The sequence below is a fragment of the Chamaea fasciata genome, unplaced genomic scaffold (assembly GCF_029207755.1).
Source record: "Chamaea fasciata isolate MVZ Bird 193981 ecotype frontalis unplaced genomic scaffold, bChaFas1.0.hap1 SCAF_13, whole genome shotgun sequence".
In the NCBI taxonomy this organism is placed as follows: domain Eukaryota; kingdom Metazoa; phylum Chordata; class Aves; order Passeriformes; family Sylviidae; genus Chamaea; species Chamaea fasciata.
This window is the reverse complement of record NW_027094098.1, coordinates 2,670,198-2,694,347: the sequence shown is the minus strand read 5'-3', so window position 1 is coordinate 2,694,347 and position 24,150 is coordinate 2,670,198. Positions and strand designations below refer to the sequence as shown.

The window sequence follows — 24,150 nt, the reverse complement described above, 5'->3', positions numbered from 1 at the left end:
TGACAGGGAAAGCAATACTGACATCACATCCATTTCAGAAGGGAGACTACTGGTTACAGCTCCCCAAAGCCAACTTCCAAGGTATGTGTGAGGACAGATGTTTTCCTGCTCAAACACACACAAACCCAACAAAATTGACACGGAGCCACAAAACATTCACAGGGCTTCTCTGGAAAAGTTCTACATGTTCCCAGACCTGACAGTAATGCCCTGGGATCATGAAAAATGCTTGAAGGGAAAGAGCTACCATTGGCAAAGCCAATTCAAACTAATGATTCAAAGTATTATTGATTTCCTTCCACAAACACCTAACAGCAAAATCGGCCCTTGGAGGAAGAAGCTCATTTCAGCCACCTGCCTCTTAGCACCCTGTTCCCAACACAAGTGTCTCTGCAGGAGCACAGAGAAAGCCACATCTCACCTGTTCAGCCCCTTGTCTTGCCCCCAGCTGATGTCAGGGATTTCAGAGAAAAGTGGAAGGCACGAACGGAGCAGTGTAAAGACAGTTATGGAGTAATGGTTTAGTAATCACAGAGTGCCAGAATGGTTTGAGTTGGAAGGAACCTTAAAGATCATCTCATCCCACTCCCTGTCCTGGGCAGGGACACCTTCCACTGTCCCAGGCTGCTCCAAACCCTGTCCAACCTGGCCTTGGATACTTCCAGGGATCCAGGGGCAGCCTCAGCTTCTCTGAGCAACATTTCCCCTTTAAATAAATTTCTTAAAGATTTTTTTTAAAGGAATTAAAAAAAATATTCCCTCTCTTTTAAAGTTGAGGAAAGGAGACCAGAGTTAAACACGCAAACAAACTGCAAGGGCCAGTGCTGCATCATTCTTTTGAGTGAAATCTGTGCCAGGGAGGTTGAATCCAGATCTGCAAAAGAGCCTTAAACCACTGCAGTGTTTCTCCCTGCCGTCTCCAGTGCCCAGCTGTACATCCCTGTGGCACGAGAGCAGTGCCAGCGGCAGCAGCTCCTCTCCATGTCCAGTCTTACTCCAAGCAAGGTGGGAAGACAGGACATGGTCCTGCATTAAGACAGTCCATCACGACACGTGGCCATCAGAAAGCCCAATGAAAGGCACGCAGGCAAACTTCAACTACTTTCCCAACTTCCCAAACTGAAAACTGCAAAACTTTCCCACTACTGGGTGAGTGACTTTGGGGGTTAAGCATTCTTTCAAGATTTGTATTAAATTTCTGTAACTGAAAGACTGAACACCAGGGGATCTGTGAGCTCCCTCATGGAAACCTGGTATTTAAAGCTGAGCATCTGTGCTGACTTCCCACATGTCCCTGCAGCACAGTGCTGGCTGGGAATGCTGAGTGATGGCAGAGCTACAGGACGTGCAGGACCGGAACCAGCAAGACCAGGAATTCTACCAGCAGGTTTGACCCATTTGCTGCATGTCGAAGCAATATTCAGTCAGGAATAAAATTAGTTCAGTTCTGGGATTTGTAGAGGGTCTTTTTAGGTGCAGTTTTCCAGCTCTGATGGTGCAGCATGGACCCCTCAGTTCTGTCTTACTCCTTTGCTCACTAAGTTGCTCTGTTTAATTTAATCTCATGTCATTTGCTTAATTGCCACTGAGGTCAAAGCACCCTGTGACACAATCCTCACAACTGAGGGCAAAAAACCCACGGCTTGCAGTTAACAGCCAGAAGAGCTGCAGCCAGGAGGGCCATCAGGAAATTAAAAATCACGAGTACAACAATGCCAGCAACACATTCTGAGCTCCTGCTTGGCCCCAGTGCAATGGGCAGGTGCCCACCCACCCCGGCCCTAGAAGCTGCACCCATGCCCTGCTCCCAGCCAGCCCTCCTGAGCACAGCCATGCAACACAGCCACCGTGGGGCAGGTGGGCACCAGAGGCTCCCCAAGGAAGGCAGCACACACAGCAAAGCCACATGAGAGACACAAACAGGAGTGTCACACCTGCACAACCTCCTCCCGTTTCTCCTGCAGCCTCACCCAGTGATGGCGACTGCCAAGAGGGTGCTGGCAACAGGACCGAGCTTCCTCTCACTTAAATGGTGCCAGGATCCTTCAGCTGGGCTTCCCTAGTGCTCTGCAGCTCAGGAGAGAGCTCACGGGCCTCTTTCCCACCTACCAAACTGAGCCTCCTCACCAGCAGCAGCCCTGAGGGAGCCACGTGCCCAAAGGAAGCAGCTGCGCCCAGCCCAGGAGCAGAGCTCAGGGCTCGGTGCCCCTGAGGTGGCAGCACACACCCCAGGCACTGCTGCACGTGGGCAGCACCCACCAGCCACTGCAGGCACCGCCTCTGCTCCTGCTACACAACCCAGGGACAAGAACCAGTCTGGAAAACAAGCGCAGAATGACCTGGAACAGCTGGAAATCGACACTGTTCTATGTTTTAGGAAAACACTGGGTTTTTCACACCATTTTCAAGCACAAAATGTTTATTTTTCTTTTTAATCTATACAATTTCTCGGGGCTTTTAGTGCCACTGACTTTGTCAGTATACAAGGGATGGACTATACAGGCAACAGCGACATAAACTGTAGGATTCAGTGCGAGCCAAAGGGAACCTGGTGTGAGAACATATTTTCCATGTTTGCTCTTGAAGCATACAGACATGAATGTAGAAAACCCAAACAAATTAAAAATACATGGTACAGAGAACAGAAATCTCTTACTGCAGTAAGTATTTTGCCCAGGCAGAAGACTCTGCATAATTGTGTATAAAATCCAATTCTAACTGAATTGATGGAATAATATATTCAAAGGGTACAAACAAAGTAATTTAGACAGGTATAATGCTTGAAGTACAACAGAACTATACAATTCACAGCTTGGCAGCACAGGACGCCCCTGGCCCTCAGCAGAGGGTTACAAAACGTGGTCGTGGGGCCTTTGGGTGTGGCCACACCCGGGTCCTGCGCCTGTAACGCTGCCCGTAGCGCTCACGGAGGGAAGGAGACTTACCATGGCAAACCAGCTCTAGTGGTTACCTTGTGCCTTTACACTGAGGTGCAGGTGGAGGCTCTATGCACAGTAAAATGGGCTAAAAGCAACCTGGGAACAGGAGAGAGGTGTCCGTGCCACCTGGAGCGCAAACTCAAGGTAAAAATAAAGATAAATAAATAAATAAATAGATAGATAAAAAATTCCGAACAGAAGGCGGTGAGACTCCAAACCTGAAGTGTCAGATATGAAACAGAACAGCTTCACGTTTTTATTCTGTTTGAGCGTGAACACAGCTGGCACACCAGGGCCCAGACGTGGCCCTCCAGCTCAGTGGCTGCCCAGGTGTTCTGCCCACACGGGGCTCACAGCAGATGTGCTCTGCTGCCATCAAGAGTTCCATGACCTGTCTTCGCTTACAGAACATGCATGAGCTTGTGATTTAACGGAGTTATAAAAGCCCACATAGGGAAAGGAAATGAAATCCCGTGTGCCGCTGATCCAAGGAAAACAGCATTTGCTGCCTGTTACAGAATTAAGTCACCATCCACAATGACTTTACCACAGGCTGGGAAGGAGAACGGAGAGCGCTGCCTGAAGCTGTTTCTCTGTCCTTGTGTACACTTTCCTTGGATCACTCTGCAAATGCTCCTACATTACAATGTGCACTTCACTACTCCTTGTACAAACACCAACAATTTTACGATCAGTGCATCAAACAAACATGTCAAACAAACCTCACCTCACAACTCTTATTTCTAAAAGCTTCAGAAACGAAATTTTAACCTGTGAACAAAACCAAAAGCATTTTCAAGCAGAATGAAGCTGATGAGGAACGTCAACGGTAAACCCGCAATATCTTTGCAAATAAAAAGACCTCCAACTCACAAGCAGATTGTAAATAAAATACACCTTTCAAATAATTGTACATCTCTTTCCAGCTGGGACTGGAAAGCTGAGATTCAAGGCACTGAACTCCTGCAGGGTTAGTACAATTTGCTAATTATCAATTCAAGTACAACGATGTTAAGGATCGCAAGTGTGAAACGGAACACGAGGAATAAAGTGTCTTCAGCAACGGGACAGAAGCAGATATTGCCGTGACGCCAAAGGATCCGTGGTGCTGCCGTCTCACAGTGGTGCTGATGCAGGGTATGGCTGCGCCCGCCTCGTCCCACACACCCCACGGCACGCACAGAGCAAACACTCCAGTGTGACGGCGTCAAAACCACCGGCGCCCATGGCGGGGTCGCCCACGGACAGGGTCACCCGCGGACAAGGGCCACTGGTGTCAAGGTCACCCACGGCAGGGCCCCAATGGCCCGGTCCCCAGGCAGGGCCCCAATGGCCCGGTGCCCGCGCTAGGTCATGCGGAGCCGCGGGCCGGGCGGCCGCGCCGGGCGCTGCAGCGGCCCCGGGTACATGCGCAGGCAGGTCCGGCCCAGCGGCGAGAAGCGCACGATGCCGGGGGCCCGCAGCAGCCCCGGCTGCGCCGCCGGGCCCGGCCAGGGCAGCCCGTACACGGGCGAGGGGAAGGCGGCGCCGTACGGACACAGCGGCATCACGAAGGGCGGCACCGCGCCCGCCAGGCCGGGCCCCGGCACCGCCACGGGCACGGACGGTGCGGCTCCAGGAGCTAATCCCGCGGGCACGGGGCAAGCCACCGGAACGGGGCACTTGCCCCCCAGTCCTGTCCTTACCGAATTGACCTATAAAAAGAGAAACACAACAAGTGTCGCTACAGGGCACCGCTCTCCCCGCGCCGGCAGCATCCCGGCCCAACGCCGGGCCCCGGGCAGCTGCGGCCACAGGTGCCACGGTGTCCTTGGGGCTCATTCCTTTCTTCCTTTTATACTTTCCCTGGGGGGTTGGGTGTTTTTTTTTGTTTGTTTGTTTTTTGGGTTTGTTTTTTTTTTTTTGTGTGTGTGTGGTTGGTTTTTTGTTCGGTTTTTTTTTGTTTGTGTTTTTTTTGTTCTTTTTTTTTTGGTTTTTTTTTTGTTCTTTTTTGTTTGTTTTTTCTTTGTTCGTTTGTTAGGGGTTTTTTTGGGGGTTTTGTTTGTTTGTTTGTTTTAAAGACAGCGTATTTGGAAATTAACAGAAAAGGCTGACATGAGGCAGAGGGAAAAGTTACTTCAACACAACCTCATTCTTAAAGAAGGGAGGAAGCGTCATTAAATGAACACCCTCGTGTGTCCAAACGAACTCAAGTGTCTGTTAACTTGTCTGTAAAAGTAGATAAACTTCACTAAAAGCAGAATTAACCAGCATCCCCACCCTCTTACAGCCAGCCTCAAAAGAGCTTTACAAAAGAGCTTATTTCTGTACCAAACAGTTCCAGCCAGCCCCGGGAGCTGAGGGTGGCTCGGGTGGCAGAGACCTCTCACGGTGGCTCGGTGCCAGCCGTGCCAGGTGAGGCAAAGCCAGCCAGGACACAGCAGGGCTGCTCTGCCAGGACCAATTCCAGCCAGTTTTCCAAGATTCTGTTAACATACCCTTCGATTATTCAGCATGTGAGGGGCAGAGAAAGAGCTCTCCTCCCTCAGTATGGGATGGCGGAGCTTCCCAAATTACACACTCCATCCTGCAGGATGCCACGGGAACTGCTGCCACCCCAAACGTTTGCAGCATTTCATTACATTTTTCATGTCACAGAATTTACAGTTCCCTGCCAGGGCTCCCACCAGGCCATCACCTATTTGTGGCATAAGGAAAAAAAGGTGTTATTTCATCCTGGGAGTCTCCCACCAATGTGGTATTTCACATACAATTGGTAAGACTGGCATGAAGGTGAAATTTCAGCAAAAAAATGAATGTGTGTTTAAGGCTGCGGGGGATGCTTACTCCATGTTTCTGATTTTAATCTCTCTTCTCAATTTTCAATAAAAATGGCAATGCCCCCCGGGATGTCCTCCTTTGGGGCATTAACCTCTGCTCCATGGGCAATTTTAGAAACATACAGAACTATTAGACACTCTCCTTCACTTCCCTGTCTCCCATTCTCACCTGAAACCTGAATCTGATGGTGAACGCTGAACTGAGAGAGATGTTCCAGGATCGTGAATTTAACACCAATAATGTATAAAACCCCACCAAAATTAACAGAAACCAAAGAACAAGAAACAGAGGAACCAAGGAAGTATTTTTAAGACCTGCAGACTTCTGTAAGGGGTTATTTGATTCTTGTATTAACATCCTCAAAATGGTGGTTTCCACCAAACTAAGCACCTGTGACAAATGCCAACAGATGTTTGTGAAAATACTGCATTTTGGACGGCGCTCTGAGGCACGTGTGGGACTGCTGGGGTGCCCTGTGCAGGGCCAGGAGTTGGTCTATACTAGCAAGAGATTATTCAGTGGCACTGAAAATGCAAGGTGACATTCTTGCCCTTTTAAAAACTTAATTCAAAAAAAGGTTATCTTCAGCTCTTTTTAAGTACTGAGAAATCTGACTCACTCCAGTTTGGAACTTCTTCCTTCTCAGCTGAACTCCTCAGTAAAGCAGTGGCTGCATTTAATGCTACGTTCGTGTGATCAGAAAAAAGTGCCGTGCCCCAAACCCAACATTACACACATACATTAAACTTTCCAAGTGCTCCCCGTGCTGAGGACCCCAGCCCCGCAGGCAGCCCTGAGGGTGGGCTCCCAGGAGGGCAGGGTCTATTATATGGGTAGGAAGGGAGGCTCTTGCCCTGCTCTTCCCCCTCTGCCAAAGCAATGAACCCACTGAGCCAAGAGAGGCAGCTGCACCCACCACCCTCACACCTGTGCTCGTGCCACCTCCTCACCTGCACTGGCAAACCTCTGCTCGGAGCACCTGGACATGTCCCTGCAGGCACCAGCCACCAGCTCCTGCTCCACCCACACCTGCCTCCTCCTGACAGTTTTTCCTTTGTGACTGTTTATTCCCCCTCCCCCAAATAATCACACAAACTCATTTAGAAAACAAGAATAATACATACACAGAACAGCATACAGGAAAACACAGGTAAAAAATGAAAAAAAAAACTCACAAGACCAAGACTAGGCCAGTTCAAATACCCCAAATCTATTTTTTGGACTTGTTTTAATTTTTCCCATGCTCTACCAGGCAAACTGCGAAGTGCCACCCCAGTGACACTCACAGCTCCAGTACTGTCAAACTACACAGCCAAGTTTTGGGTGTGACTTACCAACATCAGAAATACTTCTGGGTTTATATCAGAGCAGAGGGAACCAGGCAGTTCTGCTGTGAAAGCGAATCATAACTATCAGAACCCATTTGAAAAGACGGGATTTCGATGATTTTTCTTTGGCTGGCTATCCCATTAGCATCAGTGCTCCTTCTGTATGGACCAGCTACCACTGAAACAAAACTGAGCCGCAGGGCAGAGTCAGAGCTGGCTGCCAACACAGGCAGGGGTAAGGATGCTAATGCATCCCTTTTATCACTTCTGCCCAGTTTGCCAAAACCCCAAAGCTTTCAGGCACTCCTGACTAGATGTGTGTGTGCTTTTCCAATCCCCTGGAAAACTATTCTGCCGTTTAGACCAAGGCAGTGTTGAATAGTTTCAAATAGAGATTCATTTTTTACTGTTTTCCCAATCCAACAGAGAGGGAAGACACAGTGAAGGGGCTCTGGCTTGGTTTTGGCATCATGGCCGTGCCCAGCCCAGTTGCTCCCAGCAGCACACCCAAGCCCAAGAGGCAGGAAATGCCAGCAGAGGTTCAGGTGTTGCTGAGGGTGTCCAAGCCCCAGCACACGCCCCCCAGTGACACAGACCTGTGTGTTCTCAGAAACCACCTCACTGTGCACTGGGAACACGTTTCAGCTTTTGGGGGGTAATGTTTTTTTCTGTAAAACCCATGGAGATACACACAGCAGGGTGAATAGAAAACATTTTTGGCAAGCCCTTCATCCTCAGGCATCTCCAAATAGTGTCTCCAAGTACACAAAATATCCAGTGTTCTTCGCACAGAAGGCAGCTCACATTCCTAAGCTTATTCCTTGATTAATGCTAACCAAAATTACCTGTAAAAATGATTATTTCATCATATCGTCACAAAGATCACAGAGAGAAATCACTCAGGTGGTTTGACCTCACTTCTTTCTAATATTTCATACTGCATTTCAAACCACCGCTGATGAGAATCTACCTGCATTTCCACGCTTCATAAAACCATTTGAAAAGGAACACTTCAATGCTCCTGTGACACAATTGGATGAGGGTTCCTCCCCCCTTGAAAGGTCCCCCCCCAGATTTCTAATACGATCAACCAGGACTTGCAGGCAAATGGACTGGTCATTTCTATAGAAACAAAGCAGAACACAAAGTTTTCCTTTGCACTCCAATTACGTTATTGCTGTCTACACTTCTGATGGCAGAGGATGAAAAGAAAACCACGCTTGTTAAACAAACTACCAGTTTCTCTTCTATTTCCAGCCTTAAAGAGTAGCTTTCACTTAGTTAAAAAATAATATATTCCATTCACAGCAAACAATTTGCTGCTGGTGGTAGAAGGAGTCTTGAGTGAAAAAGAGATAACTCAGGGAAGTGAGTCCTCTGTTCAGGGGGAAAGAGAAGATTTCCAGTCAGCCACACAACTTCCCTGCATATTCAGAACAGTGGGCAAACAGTAAGAGAAAATTTTTAAGTGAAAAACATATTTTTCTATTTAAATGTATAGTTAATATTTTATCTATTTTTTAACTGTTCAATATCTTTTTCATTGTGGGACAACTCCCTTCACTCCTACTCCTGTATGAAACCCTTTAGGGAGGCATTTCTCTTTACAAAACCCCCAGCAGATGCAGAAGTGAAGGTACAAATCCTGCCACCCCCAGCCCCTCATTTCTGACCATCACAAGGGACCACTTTTCCCAAAAACAACAACTTTTCCCAAAACTAAGCCCACATGTGACAGCCCACCCTAACAGCTCTGTACTAGTTTATTCCAGTTAAAAAAACCAAAAAAACTCCCCCCAAAAACCCAGAAAAGGTGTAAGAATCACCTTGTTTCCTACTTATCCAGCCTTTATTTCCAACATAAAACCTTATTATAACCTTCTCTGATGGGCTGGAAATCTGCTTAGTGCTCCTTATTCTTTTCTTGCAAAGGCATTTTTGATCAAAGGAGGCAACAAAGGACAGTGTTACCAGATGAACTGAAGAGGTACAGCCTGAGCCTCAGATTCTCTCTCTTGGAAAGGTATTTTTTCCATCCTTTATGTGATTTCCCAAATTCTTTTTCTCTTTCCAGTTGACTCAGTTGTGATTCAGCACAGGTGTAACATCTCCCCACGGAGCTCATCCTTCCAACACTGACACACAGGTCACTTGTCCAGCTATCCACACTGGAGTCCTCTCATGCTGTTCCCTTTCTCCTCCTCTGGCCATTTCTCTCCCAACACCATGCAGCCCTCTTCTCCCTCAACTCCCATTTCCCCTTTGGGGTCAGTTTCAGAGGGTACAAACAGCAGAACGACACTGAACTCTCAAACCAACCCTTGTCCAACTCCTCTGTATCATACCTGCCACCTGCAGTGTCCTGTGCCAACTTCACAGCCAAAACACTCAACAGGAACGAGCCCAGCAGTGTTTGCCATCTGCCCTTGCAGCCAGCACGGTCCTCAGGAGGACCTCATGCCCAAAACCACCCCGGGGCCCCAGCTGATGCCACTCCTCCCCACAACAAGGAATGAAGTGAAATGAAGAGCAGGGAATCCCAACCTCTCCGTGCTCTTGCTACATCACCTCCAAAACACTTCAGTCAGCTCTGCTGATTTCCCTGGAATAACTGCCATGGTTGAGAAAGACAAACCCTCTAAGATCCAGGGTACTGAGACAGGGACATTGCTGCTGCTCTCACAGTCCTGCCTTCTCCACAGGCTTTCAGACAGACACCAAGACTGCAGGAGGTAAAATCAACCCTAAATTGATGCTAACAGGTGATTTAAATAAGTACAATAACCACTTGTTTCTCCAGAGATACAGGTAGGCAAAACATCCACATCAAATACTTCAAACTTCTGCAGTGGTCTCAGGGAAGAGACACCAAAATGCTGTAAAAAGCACATCAAAAGAAAGTAAGAAGCAACTTAACAAAATCTGTGCCCTCTCCACCACTTTATGGAAATCTTCAGTTGGGGTTTACTAGCACTAACTTTGACTTATTTTCTGAAAACTGTTAAGGTCTTAAGTAGACATTGCTTACTCCTGAGCTGGTTAAAGCATTACTGACAAAAGGATTATTTACTCACTCAGGAACCAGCAGGTACCAAAGCAGATGCACTGGTGAGGCTCCTGCTTTGGTACATTTCACCTCACCAACAGCTAAAGAGCCACTACTGCTACAGGATTTTTTCCTTCTACATCCCCAAAAGGCAGTGGTTTGCTATCCATGTCTTGTTCTCTTGCTTTTAGGGGATTACAAAACAGCTCCTTACTGTTCTTTTCCTCTATTTTGGCTCAATTTGTAGTCTTCCGAGAAAATGAACCCAGCAAAAATAACTAGTCAAAGAATCTCCACCTGTGAGAAAGGAGGAGGTTTGGAAACCCACACCAGGGTGGGCCAGAATGGTGAACTGGGATTCTGGATGTGTGGTCTTTCCTCGCTGTGCTGCCTCTGAACCAGCCCTCAGCAGCACTGAATGCAGACACGATGTACCTGACACAGCTTTGTCCTGCTGCTTGGAACAGCAGGGGACCAGTGGGGGCTTCCCAATCCCCTATTTGTTGTAGGATACTTTGACAGCATTTCTGAGAATGGCACTGTCCAACAAGCAAGGGTCAGCACAGCCCCAGCTGTCCCCTCTCCCAGCACAGAACTCATTCCAGTTCCACTCAAACAATGGCTCCTGACCGCAGAGCCACCAGCCCCTGCACTGAGGAAGGTTAATATTAAACATCAGAAAAAAACCTTTAGTAATAGTTGAAACTGAAATTGAGCAGCAGACGATAACGATAAGAGTATTGCTGTGTATCACTGTTAATAAGCAGTTTGGAATTTAAAAATATATATATTTTTTATGTATATTGCTACCCATATATCCCTTAAGATTATTCCAAAGGACAATTTTAAAAAGAATTGATTTAGTACTGAATGAAAAGAGCTGGACATTTATAGAAAGCATTTATCTGGAGTAATTTTAATCTATGTCCTCCTCCACATCTGAGTTCTGCAAAGGCTGTCAGACACATAGCAAAAGGTATGTCCTTCAAGGAGGGCCACTTACTCCACATGTCTCATTCTGCATTTGCATGGGGTTAGCCTTTGGCTCCATGTCTTGCCTTTTTTGGTTCTGCTTCAGTTGGTTTAAAGAAGGTTTTGTCTGTGGAGCTCCAACAGTTTTGCTCGTCCACTGGTCCACCAGCTTGTGCAGGTCATCCGTGAACGTCCCTTTCTTGTTGTTGCTGTTGTTGGCCTGAACCTGCAGCGGCGACTGGGGGAGGGGCTCAGGACACGTCACCAGGCTGTTGGTCGAGGATCCTGGAAAACCACACAGAGAGCTGAGATGGTGCCTCTGCCTCGCCCCTGCAGCTCACAATCCCTTCTCACCTACTGCCACTCCAGTGGTGGCCACCTGGATTTCTAACCCTCCCCCTCCTGGCTGCAGAACACCTTTGCTTAAAGAAATGGTCCGAGTCCAATGGGTTTGCATTTTCTATCACATCATGTTACCTGGGCCACTAACTTGTCCTGGGTGAAATTAGGGACAGGGAGTGAAGGCAGGAATGCAGTCCCATAAAGCTGACACCCCACAAAATATCTCCTCAGAGACTACCATGAGGAGGAAGGAGGTGGGATGCAGTGCTAACACTGCAAGCATTTATAAAATGAATTTACCATTAATTTTACTTGCATAAGTTTACTGTCCTCCTGGGAAAATGTCATTGTCATAGAGATTACAGGCAGGGCTGGCCCCTGCACCTCAAAGGCTCTGGGAGCCCACAACCTCTCTCGATGATGCCAGGACCATTCACAGGGCTATTTGAGTATTTTGGGGGAAAAAATCCCCATCAGGATCATGAAAGTATAGGAGAGAGAGGAGAGGGAATGTAGCGCTTGTTTGAGACAAAGATAGAGAACTTTTGGTATAGATAAAGGCAGTCAGGAAGAGTATTGACAGAAGTTTAATTTTGTATGTTCATTTCTTTCTAGAAGAACTAGTTAAAAAAAAAAAAATTCTGCCCTTTTTCTGCTTAGTGACTACAAGTCTGACACAGCAAGCTCAGCAGGGGACTGCAACTGAAGGAGCCTGAATCTGACCTAGGCAGAAAATGTAAAGTAACTTCTCAGCTAACATACTTGAGATAGCTGAAGATTGGAAATAAAGACCATCTCTCCAAGCAAAAAGTTCACAGAACTGTAGTAAAATTATTATATAAGCAAACATGAACATTGAGTATTTTCTCTGTTGATCAGTTACCAGCCAATGAAACAGAGTACACTAATTAGTCCTACAGTTATATAAAATACATTAATAACCTTTAAATGATCATGCATTCAACCTGCAATGTCACTTCTAAGTGAATACTGCTCAATTCCTTTTCCTTTACTTGGGGTAAAAGTGAGAAAAGTAAGGATTTTGAGAGGAAAGCTCTTCAATTGGTGTTTAATCTTTCATGCAGCTCAAGGGGGCTGGGATGGTTTTAAGCTATCAATTCCTCCAGCAGAGAACTGCAGTCATATAAAGGTGTGTATTTCAGAGACAGACACTGGACCCAGTTTCCTGGCCGCATGCGTGCACGGTCTCACACACACAACACCACGACTCCCTTGCAGCATGCGAGGTTCCCAAGACACCACAGCACATGCATTACTCTCAAAGTATCACAATTTATACACTCTAGTCTCATGTAAGTGCATCAGCTCTAGTTATTAAACAACTAGCTTTTAGTAAAAATAATAATAATAAAAAAAAGCAAAGAACATCCCATGCCATGAAGGAAATACTGAGAAACAAAAATGGGATAGTTACTACTACTGTGATCTTTGCCTAGACATAGTCGTTTCAAGGTGGACCCTACAAGGTAAAACAATACAAGACACACAGAATTAGGTAAGACTAAACACAACAAATCGGACGGACAAGCTTCTGTACTTTTAAGCAATCAGAAAGTAGTTATTATGCAAGAAAGGACAGACAAAGTCAGCAGTTCAGGTGAGTAAAGGAAGCCTAAATAACTGGACAGCTCAAACCTTCCTTAATGTGCAGCCATTCAAAAGCTTTGGAAAGTACCACAGCATGCCAAAAGCAAGGGCTCGTGACTTAAAGATGCATTTGTTTGGTTTTTTTCTTTTTTTTTGGTTGGTTTGTTTAATTTTTTTTTAATTGATTTTTTTTCTTTTCTTTTTTTTTTTTTTTTTCCCCAAATTGCCTTGGATTCCCCTAATAGAAGGTTTTGATTTGTTTCCTATTAATGCAGGAAATGATGTCAATTTAGTTTGTGATTGGAGGCCAAAAATGCTTTCAGGAACAAGTCAAACTAGTCTGGCTGCAAAGACAAACCATGAAACAACCCTAAAAATCTTGTTTTACAAGTCCAAAAAGATACATTGTTCTGCAGGTCTGAGGCCAATTGTTTCCAAATAGTTTATTTGTAGGATTTGTGTCTAAATGTGAGACTCTGAACTTCAATTGAACGGAACTGTGAATGAGTTTCCCTTATGCCGTGTCCAAGTGCAGAAAAAATAATCCATTAGGGTAGCCAGGTTATAATTTAACTAATCTAGGTGGATTTTTTTCATTATTGTCTCATTCTATCCTTCATCATGATTTTACAGCCTGTTGATTGATAGCAGAGTGCCAGAAGTGTGCCGAGACCCCGACTCGACTGTCAGATCTTGCCAGACATCGGCACCATTGCTGTTTGGGTGCCAAATTTCCTGAAAGGTATTTTGGACTTGATAAGAAGAATACTGTTATGGGATGGGGGGAGATGAGTGTCTGACATGGGCTATGGAGAGTCCATGGGGAAGAAGCACTTGAAACCATAAGCAAAATCAGACTGGGCCAAAAAAGTAAGATAGAGGATGGATGTGCTTTTTCTCTAAAGTAAACAGTGGTGTAACGTTTTGTTACTGTGCCAGAAATGCAGCTTTAAACTCAGAGGTTGCAGGTCCAGGCTAACACAGGCCCTGAATGAGTCTTCAGAGGAGAAGGAAGCCATTTCAGTCAGAGACTGAGGAAGAGAAAGCAAAGAAATGAGAAAGGGAGGAAGTAAGGGAGAAGAGATGCATGGACTTAGATATGGGTGGCATGGGGAACAGAGGACTGCTTTGAAAGTATTTCTTATTATTTCATACAGTTCATAGAGGTTTCTACCCTGGGAAAATCAGAAGGACATGACTACAACAATACAAGCATGACCAAGTTCAGTTCTCATCTCAAAGCCCAAATAGCAAACAGTCACACTCACAACTCAACCATCTGTCTTGTATTCTTACATCTTTGGCCCTCTTTTCCCTCAGACATACCTTACCTGGCCTGTCCCAAAGTTAGCTACCAATTCACACAATGGAAACAAGTCCCCACAATGGCAGTGGCCACGGCAGCAATCCTAGAAGGCTATTTCCTGCTATTTCCTGCAGCTGCAGGCACTTCTTAGCACAATATGAATGCAAATGGAAAGCACCTGCCTGTGAGAAATAAAAGCAGGCAGCTGACTGCAGTACGTGCTCAAATGCGTGTAAAAACACCTTAATCACCAACCCCTCGGATTCTTGCACATCCAGGTTTCCCAGCACCAGGTGCCAAACCTGACCCTGGGAAGCGACAGAGAGCGGATACTGGACACACTCACAGAACACCCAGGTGAGGGGTGTCAGCCCTGAGGAAACCATCACAGCAGAGTCAGGCACTGAGAAGAGAGCTGCTCCTTCCAGCAGCACCACTCCAGTGTAGGGCCTGGGAGATGGGAAACATTCCCGAAGCTGTGAGACTGCCTCAAGCAGGGACTGACAGTCATCAGCCACGGCTGGTTATGAACTCAAATTCAATTAAAAATTCACTTTGTAGATCTAATTCACCAGATTAATTGTATTACCGCTAAAATTAACGTGTTTAAGAACTGTAAAGTTAAGGAGATGAATCATAATTAAGATTTAATGTAAGACTGCGAAAGTTCAGCAGAGCATTTTACCTCCAATTCCAGATCTCTTATTCTGAGGAATTAAATAGCTATGATATCTTACAGAGCAGAAAAAATTCACTGTCCCATATTTGCACTAACAGCTGCCAAAAAGCTGGAAAGCTACAAGAAATGGAAATGGCAATAAACTGCTAGACCATTTCCATAATTGCATATGCACATACAGTATATGAATTGCTACAGACCTGGCAAAAATTGCATTACACAAGATTCCAAGCCTAAGCCAAATGGAGCTTTGAAAATTCCACTCACGATCAGTGGAAACTCTTCCCTAGGGCACCCTTGCCATTTAACCCAGGAAAGGAACTCGGGATAAAATTATGCCGAAGCCCATCAAAAATATTTTATTTCATGAAACATACAAAGGTGAAGTCAATATCAGACATGGGCAGCAGATCAAAGAGTCCTGGAGAACACTGTGGAAGTGTTCAAGTGCGATGGACCTCATAACCAGAGCAAGATCCTTGTGATACTGTCTTTAATCAATCGGAACATTTATTTTTAAAGTTGTTGCCAACTTTTCTGCCAGTGCAGCAGGTCTCCTGCTGGCATATCCCACCTTGCCTAAGGGCTGGTTTTCCTGAACCAAACATACAGAGTCAGAGCATTTCTGAAAAGGCAGCACAATGTTTCCCAACAGCTCTTAAAGAAAAAAAAATACTGACTTATGGAATACACCCAGGACTCTGAACTGTCTGGAGGTGCCACCGAGCTGCTGGCACTGGACAGCCACGTCCCAGCCCTGTGCAACTGCACAGAGGATGGAATCCTACCTGCAATGGTTTGGGCTGAAGGGACTTTAAAGCCCATCCAGTTCCATGCCCTGCCATGGGCAGGGAACACATTCCACTGTCCCAGGGTGCTCCAAGCCCTGTCCAACCTGGCCTTGGACATTCCAGGGATGGGGCATGGATGCAAACATGCTTGGCACCTAATCCAAATGCTTGGCTTTGCCTGCCTGCTGTGTCCCTTCCAGAGGGGAAGGAACACAAGCCAGCTGGTATTGCCAGCATCATCACCTTCAAATAACAGAATCAAGGGATGGTTTATGTCGGAAGGCACCTTAAAAGCCCATCTTGTTCCGACCCTGTTCCACCAGACCAGGCTGCTCCAAGCTCCATCTAACCTGGCCTTCCTCAAGGACTGTTTTTCCTGAGGCTGCTCTGGACCCCAGCTCCGCAGAACATCCTGCTATCCGTCCTGCACGCCGCTGTGCCAGCCCCAGCCACCCCGGGTAGGTCAGGAATGCACAGAGCCCAGCCCTTCTCTCACACACATCCCACCTGCTGGGCTGCAGGAAAACGAGCTGGAACAGCCTCCTGCCCCACCAAACCTGCCCACAGCTCAGCTCCCCAGGGGAGGGGCTCCCCCGGGACTGCAGTGCCACGTTCAGTGCCTGACCCGTGCCCATCTCCTGGTGTGACCCAGGCACAGGGGAGGATAAACCTGCCCCAGAACCCCAGAGGGCACACGGGCTGAGAACAGAAAGCAATTAGTCATGCTGAGTTATTCAAGCATCCGGAAACTTCACGACTCAAAGGATTTACATATACCCCTTGGTTTCATTCACAACATCCATGCACCCAAAGCATTTTTAATACACTGGTTTTTAATTGCCATCTCCCAGACTTTTTGCATCTTACTGAATAGTAATTCCATGGAAGATTAATGGAAGAACTTCTGGGAATTATATGTGCAGAAGAAGAAATTACTGTGGCCACTATAACACCAAACAGGAACATTTGGGAGCTGAGAATTCCCCTCAGGTTCACAGAAAAAAATCCCTAAATGCAGAATTGTCTCATGACTTCACCAGTCATTAAAAGCTTACATGATAATTAATTCTGTAAGCATCAGCCACCTGAGTGTTTGGGCTTTCAGGGAGCTCAAACAAAAAAAGAAATCGAGATTATTTTTAAAAATACTGTTTATTCATAAAATTAGGAGGAATGTATTGGAGTGATCTTGTGCCTTTGACCTGACCCACTTGGGTAGTAATGAGCAGTGCAGAATTCCAAGGGGAGATGTGACACTACTGTAAACCCCCAGTTATTTAGCCAAACACTTGCTCAAGAACGTTATCAGCCCTTCTAAGGTTATATGTAAGTGGCCTATAGTACCTGTTCAGCACAACATATCTTTATTGTACAAGCAAAATCCGTTTGCCTAAAAAGCAGCATCTACAATTGGGTAAAAAAAATCTTAATTTTTTTCATTAAATAGCATGATATTGTTTGGTGGAATTGCCAATTACTTTAGAAGTCAGACAAATAGGGTACAAATCGAAGGTGCACAGTTATTTGAGACAAAACTCCTGGATCCTAGCAATCCATTTCCAAGTATCATCTGAATATCTGATATTGCTTTTTACTTATTTATGCTTTGATGAACTGCTAATTGACTTCATCTCTGAGGTCACATAAGGTCATAAGAAAATAAACTGAGTCAAGTGCTTCAGCCAGATCAGCTTACACAAAAAGTTGATGGGACTCTCCCTTAGAGTAACCAGATCCTCCTGCTGCTTATGAGTTCATAAAAAATGGCTCACTTAAACAAATTAAAGTGATTGCATGGGGAAAAGCCCACCTGGGACAGAGATTTGGAAAGAACTAGCTGGAGCACTGTTGTCTCAGCATTTCCACATGCAAAGAGCGGGGAAAAAAATTAAAGAAAATAGAGTGGATATAAACAGTACTGTATATCGAGTTAATACAGCCCTTGTATGGAAGTTATACCCTCCAGTGACCTTCTAGAATTGTATCAGCTTGCTACATGCATGTCTTCAGAGTCCAAACATGTGTGAAAGAGACCATTCGTCTACAGAAGGATGGATTTCGTTTTGTTGTCGCTGGAACCGGGACAGCAGACATGTATATTTGCCACATTGCAAATAAAATTACTTCAACAGAAATCACATAAAATACAAAAGCTTTGATAAGTCCAGGGTAAAATTTACCATCAGGCTATATATAATAAATGATGAGATCTTCCACACATGCTTTTGGTGCCCAGGCACGAGCCAAAAGCAGTGCAAAAAAAGCTTTCATACGAAAAATTAATATAAATAAGGTGTGTTCATGATGATTACTTAAAAGAAAGAGAAAAAGAAAGAAAAGATGGTTCAGAAAAAGGGGCATCCTGCCAAACATATTAGAGATATAAACCATGGAATTGGAAAAAGGGGGTAAAAGAAAGATGGACTGTGATAAAATACAAAAGAACAAATACAAACAGATGGACAAAGACACAGGTCCACTGAGGAATCTGGTACGAGGTTTGCTACTAGATTTATAGGTCACTCTCTCAGACGTTTGGTGGAAAACCGTCCAGCCTGTAAATGAATATAAAGGGAAGAAAACAAAGACACTTATAAAGTACAAGTAGCTGTGATCAGATGTCCTAAACCATCAGTCAAATCAGCTTTGTTAGTTAAACCTCCACATCTCCCCCTTAACTTTGCCAAAGAGGAGCAAGTTCACTGACCATACACAAAAGATGCAATAACAGCAGAAGAGGACAGATAGATATTTTGTAGATTAGTTTGGCAGGATGTGCAATGAGAGGAAGGTATTTTAATCATCATTGGAACTTCCCATATGCATGACAACAAGATCAGTCAAAGCCTACGACAGGGGCAATACACAGAGATCTCAGAGCTGGGGCCTGGGGGGCACAGCCAGTCTACAGTCCTGTGGCTGGGACTCCAAAATTAGGCACAAAGTGAGCCCCTCATAGAAAGGAAACATAACTTGGTCCCCTTGGGTTTGGTTTTCTGTTAATTTCATTTTAATTTTCTCTCATGCCCAAGACAGTTTGGTAGTTTATAATGAGGAACTCGGGGTCTACCAGAATCAAGGGGCCAAGAAATGAAACAAAGCAAACACTCTCCTAGCCTTCTGTATCTTTTTTGTTTTCTGTTTGCTTTTTTCTCAGGATTCTGTAAGGCAGACTCCAGAGAAAGTATTAGGACAAAGCCACTGCTAGCAAAACTGAAAGGTATTTTATTTCCCAAGCATTAGGGACGCCTTGGGCATGCTTTCCTGAGTGTCGGTAACACTCGGTCAGATACTTCAATTCTGCCTTTCCGACAACACCGCAATGCTCTTTTTAAAGGTAAGCCAGTAATTTGGATTGTCCAAGGCTCACGTTCCTCTATGGCTCCTAAGGGCTCAGGGCAGGGAGCTAATTTCAGCTGGCAGGGACAGGGGGCGGGCGGCAGGAGCAATCACCTTGTGCGGAGGCGGCGCTGGCGTCGGGCGCGTCGGGGCCCAGGCCGGAGCAGAGGTCGGAGGACAGCGAGGCCTTGACGGAGCAGGGCTGCTGCGTCTGCACCGCCCGGCCCGGCGCCGCCTCGGGGGAGCCCGCCGGCCACCTGCTGCTCTCCTTGGGCAACGAGTCCCTGCAGTCTGACACGTTACCTGCAACGGCAAACACGGCAAAAGCTGGGAAAGCTCCCGATAAAAAAACTCCTGCTATGGGTTATGCCCACGTTGCTGAGGGCCAGCCGGGCAGAAACGTGGCTAATACTAATTAGCGAGATGGCATGATGAAGCGTGTCTTGAAAAATCAAAACGGTTTTAATAAAGAAGGAAAACAACACAAAAAAAACAAGAGCAAAGCCAAGTACAGTACAGAGACAAGTCTCCCACTTGCTACAACACCTCGAAAAGCGCGGAGTTTCTTTGTTCTCTCTCTTTAGTACTTAACAGCCTAGGTAGGATTTTTGGCCCTTGGCCCAATGAGATGAACAACAGACATTGAGTTACATTCCCAGAGTCCAATCCACACTTCTGTGCTGGCTCCGAGCCAATTATAACGAGAAACCCACAGAACTTTCCAGCTAACTTCCTAAAATGTTTAAAGGTAAACTGAAACTCTTTCCCTGTTTGGAAGCACCTGCTGGAGGTGTAGGGAATACATCACCACACCCTGCCCAAAAATAATCCATATCTCGACCCTGAGAGGAACAGCCGGTCACCATCCTGATGCTCTGGATGGAACACAGACCTGGGGACAGCCTGCACTAGAAAATAATCCACACCTCCTATCGCTGATCCTATTTCTCCAAGGTTTGATTTCTACAGTTTCTCCTCTGTGTTTTCAGGAGCCTCAGAAGGAGTGCTGCTAGAATAAAGAGAGAGCTGCTGGGGTGCTGAGCAGGAGGATGAACGCACAGAATGACGAAGCAGGACACAAGGTTTGCTCTCCCACACCAAAGGTGAAATTAAGCAAATGGAGAGTAAGAAGTTGCAGCAAAGACACAAGGAACTTTTCATTTATAGCTATTTGAGCATAATTGTCATTGTCACTATTAGATGCTTCTGCTGATAAATTCGTGTAACACAATTGCAAAGGTATTTTGGTTTTTAAGCCTCTTTACCTAAGATATTTGTGTAGACAAAAGTACAGACAGAGATATTTATCTAGGTATCTACAGATAAGTATCAATATATAAATATCTAGATAGATGTAGAAGTAAAGACAGTACCAAACACCACTTCAGTGTCCGTGGGCAAGAACACTCAGTCTCAAAATGGGCCACAGAATTTACTGCCTCTGAATATATTTGTTTTTCCCAACTCAGCTGAAATCTTTAGCTAAAAGCAAAATCCTCCTCAACACCCTGCCTATAAAGATTGATGCAACAAAATTCAAAGGGGCCCTGTGATGCAGTAATATTGAAAACAAGAGCCACCAGGTTTGAAATAAAGGGTGAAGGCTGGAAATGCTGCTGCTCCCCCAAATAAGAGCATGAACTAAGCTGAGGAAAAATTATGCATATTCTATTCTACATTTTGCTGAAGAAAAAGGTACTGGGGTGTATCAATCTTTTCCAGGTAAATTATATTTTTGTACTTTTCCAAGAGATAAAAACTCAAGACTGTATCGCTGTGTGAAAATCTCACACTCCTTCAGATGGTCAAAGCATTCACCAGGGTTTTGTAACTGCTTTTACCTCCCATCCTTCGGGGAAGCAAATGCAATCCCATCTTATATATATGACATCATGGAGGAAAAAGTAAACAACAACAAGACACAGCACCTAATCAATAGAGCACAACAGCACCTAAGAAGTGAATACAAACATCAGTAAATTGCATGTGGAAAATGGAGGAGATGTAACCAGGCAGTTTTCCAAATTAAAGTGGAATATTATTCCTCTGCCAAGCACTGCAGCCGATGCAGAGCAGGCAGGTACGAGGAGCTGGGACAAGCCTGTCCAAAAGCAGGACAGCTCAAAACCAACAAAAATTCCATCCTTTCCAGCAGGCACACAGCAGAGCCACAAGCAACGGGCAAAGGGGAGTGCCCAGTGTACCTACTTGTGCTTGATGTTCCACTCCTGAGCTGCTGGACCAGAGGGTTTAAGAGTTTTCCAGCTTTTAATTTGTTTTTGCTGGTTCTTCGGCGCCGGCCGCTGGGCGGGGCAGAGTGCAGGAAGCCCAGGTTGGGAGGAAGGGGTTTCCCCAGCCGAATATACAGTGCCTCTATCTCGTTCTTCTGCTGCGTCTGCAGCTCAGCAATCTCTTTCATATGCCTAAAACAATGAAAGGACTCTGCTAGCAATGTATTTGATAAAGCACCACATCCTGACAGCGTAATTAATTGTCGAAGAAGAAACAAAACAGTTGATGGATATAAAAAAATCAGCTGCTCATCCCCAAGTACACAAAGGTACAACAATCTATCTGTGGTGACTCCCCATCCCTGGAAGTGTCCAGGGCCACATTGGACAGGGCTTGGAGCAACCTCAAATGATAGAAGGCGTCCCCGCCCATGGCAAGGGTTGGAATGAGAGGATCTTTAAGGTCCTTTCCAACCCAAAACATTCTGGGATTCCAGAAGTTATTTTTCTAACTGGAACTGGCAGACAAGGCATGCACAGCAGGATGCATGGGGGGGGGAAGGCCCTGGCAAGGCCTAATTTGCCCAGAACCAGTTTAGTCCTCACAGCTCTGCTCATCCTAAGCTGAGCTGCTGCCAAGGTACGGTAACACAAGCTTCCCTCGCATCACTTGCAACCCAACATACTTTTCTCTCAGGTTCTGCAACTCTTTCTTCATATCAGCATCTTCAAACTCTGAGTCATTGTCGCTGCTCATGTAGGACGACTGCGAGTGGAAGGACGTGATGTTGATGGTAGGAATCTTCGCGCCTTGCCCGTTGGGCGACTCCGGGCCGGGGGAGCCCCCTTTGCCAGACCTCTGCAGAAAAGCAGCTGCTTTTTTAATCAGGTCCGTGGCCGTGCTGCTGCTGGGCGGGGAGAGCTGTGCAGCAGGCCCGGGCGGCCGCGGGAAGGACTCGTCGGCAGAGTCGCTGGAGGCCTGGTCGCACAGCACGTCCACGGAGGAGGCGGTCTGCACCCTGCGCACGGCGGCCGGCACCTCCGGGCTGCCGGGCAGCTCCGCGTCCAGGTACACGTCCGGGGGCGCCGAGAACCTCAGGCACTGCGGCGCCGCCAGGGTTAACTCGTCCTGGGTGCTGATGACTGAAAACCTGCCGATGGTCTTGGCCGGCGTGCCGGGAGCCTCGGCCGGGGCGGCCCCGTCTGCTGCCGCCCGCCGCATCACGCTCCCCGCGGGCACGGCCGTCCGCTCGACCTCCTCGCTCCTCTGCAGAGACTCCACCTGTGGAGCTGTGCCTGGTGACGGAGCTGCAGCCTGGGGAAAATAAGAGAGCTTAAGGAAAGGAACTGTAACAACCTATCAGAAAACCGCTCCTAGTCCTGGTTACCTGAAGGAGGCCTTTTGCTGGAGCAGCTGGAGCTGAAGCGACGCTTGCGGCTGGACCTGTTTTAAAGTTGGGGAAAAAATACATTTATGTCTGGAATGCTTTAATGTAATAAAAGCCAATGTTTTTATTGTGATAAAACGAAGTGTCCCACTGAGGAATAATTTAAAACCCCAATCTTTGCAATACAGGATTGAAAATGCAGGAGGCAATAGCAATGGCAATATAAAATATCTGCAGGTAGGCAGATCTAGTGATTTGGGGAATTCAAATAATAATAGGTGCGTAGAATTTCATTAGTAGGTTAAAAAATTTTAAGGAAAAAACCAGAAGAAGAATGAAACCTTCATAGTACATTGGGCCTGAATTATTCTGGTGTTCTTGGTGCCTCAGAGACACACAGGGCTGCAGAGCACGGACACCCAGTGACACCCAGCAGGGATGGCTGGAGAAGCATTACCTGTTCTGCCTGCTGACCCACCTCTTGCCTCTGACAGCTGAGCACTCACACCAGTGACTTCTGGCTTGTCCAACTTCCAGGAAAAGGAAAAAAGAAACACAATTTCAGTCTCACTCACAAAGCAGAATGTGTTCTCCTTCCCTCACCTCCCCCTGCTGCCCTGGCACTACCAGGGAATACTGAACTATTTCACAGGGCCTGTGGAGGTGGCCTTCCAGTCCTCCCTCCAACTGCCTCACTTTTTTTCTCCTTCCTTGGGAGAAATAAAGCAGTGGCAGCATGGCAGTTGGATCTGCAGCCCAAGCTACTGAAACCCAGTATATTATATACACACACGCTTGGGGCTTTGTTCTGGTTTGCTTTTACAGCCAGACTGTATAACCCTCATCTCTATGTCTGTCTTCAGAAGTTCTATGTCTCTTTCCTTTTCGGCACAGATTTTAATAGGACAAATTCCAATTACTGGAGAGATGTAGCACCTTTCACAGAGAGAGAATTTTGTTTGCTGTAGAAAGTCATTTATCATTAGAAAACAACATGCTCTAAAGAGTACAGCTGCTTTCCTGTACCACACAGCACCTCTCGAGCAGTTGACAGAGTCCCTCCAGCTGATGCTACACAGAACAGGCTCAGCCTTGCAAGTGGAAAGGGAGTTATCTTCAGAAATTCTGCATTTGAGGTAAGATATAGAATCATAGAATGGTTTTGGGTTAAAAAGAACTTCAAAGGTCATCCTATTCCACCCCCTGCCACATGCAGGGACACCTTCCATTAACCCCAGGGTGCTCCAAGCCCCATCCAACCCGGCCTTGGACACTGCCAGGAATGGAGCAGCCACAGCTGTTCTGGGTAATCCGTGCTACAGCCTGGAATAGACACTGATCTAGCCTAATGTGCTGCAAAT

General features: G+C 46.2%; 1 protein-coding gene across 6 annotated transcripts in view; it reads right to left on the bottom strand.

Annotated features, from left to right (window-relative positions):
- WNK2 (WNK lysine deficient protein kinase 2) overlaps positions 1-24,150 on the bottom strand; it is an 89,195-nt gene that overhangs the window by 4,335 nt on the left and 60,710 nt on the right. The window contains exons 19-27 of one of the 6 annotated variants that reach the window (XM_066195714.1): positions 23,268-23,319; positions 22,790-22,845; positions 22,088-22,716; positions 21,379-21,593; positions 19,285-19,473; positions 18,288-18,386; positions 12,883-12,927; positions 11,137-11,390; positions 2,408-4,633 (exon numbers count right to left, since the gene is read on the bottom strand). In XM_066195714.1, the coding sequence (XP_066051811.1) occupies positions 4,286-4,633; positions 11,137-11,390; positions 12,883-12,927; positions 18,288-18,386; positions 19,285-19,473; positions 21,379-21,593; positions 22,088-22,716; positions 22,790-22,845; positions 23,268-23,319 (1,887 nt within the window). In that variant the 3' untranslated portion in view covers positions 2,408-4,285. Of the gene's footprint in view, positions 1-2,407; positions 4,634-11,136; positions 11,391-12,882; positions 12,928-18,287; positions 18,387-19,284; positions 19,474-21,378; positions 21,594-22,087; positions 22,717-22,789; positions 22,846-23,267; positions 23,320-24,150 lie in introns of those variants that run through there. The other 5 variants (XM_066195719.1, XM_066195716.1, XM_066195715.1 and 2 more) reach the window with 5 other exon arrangements.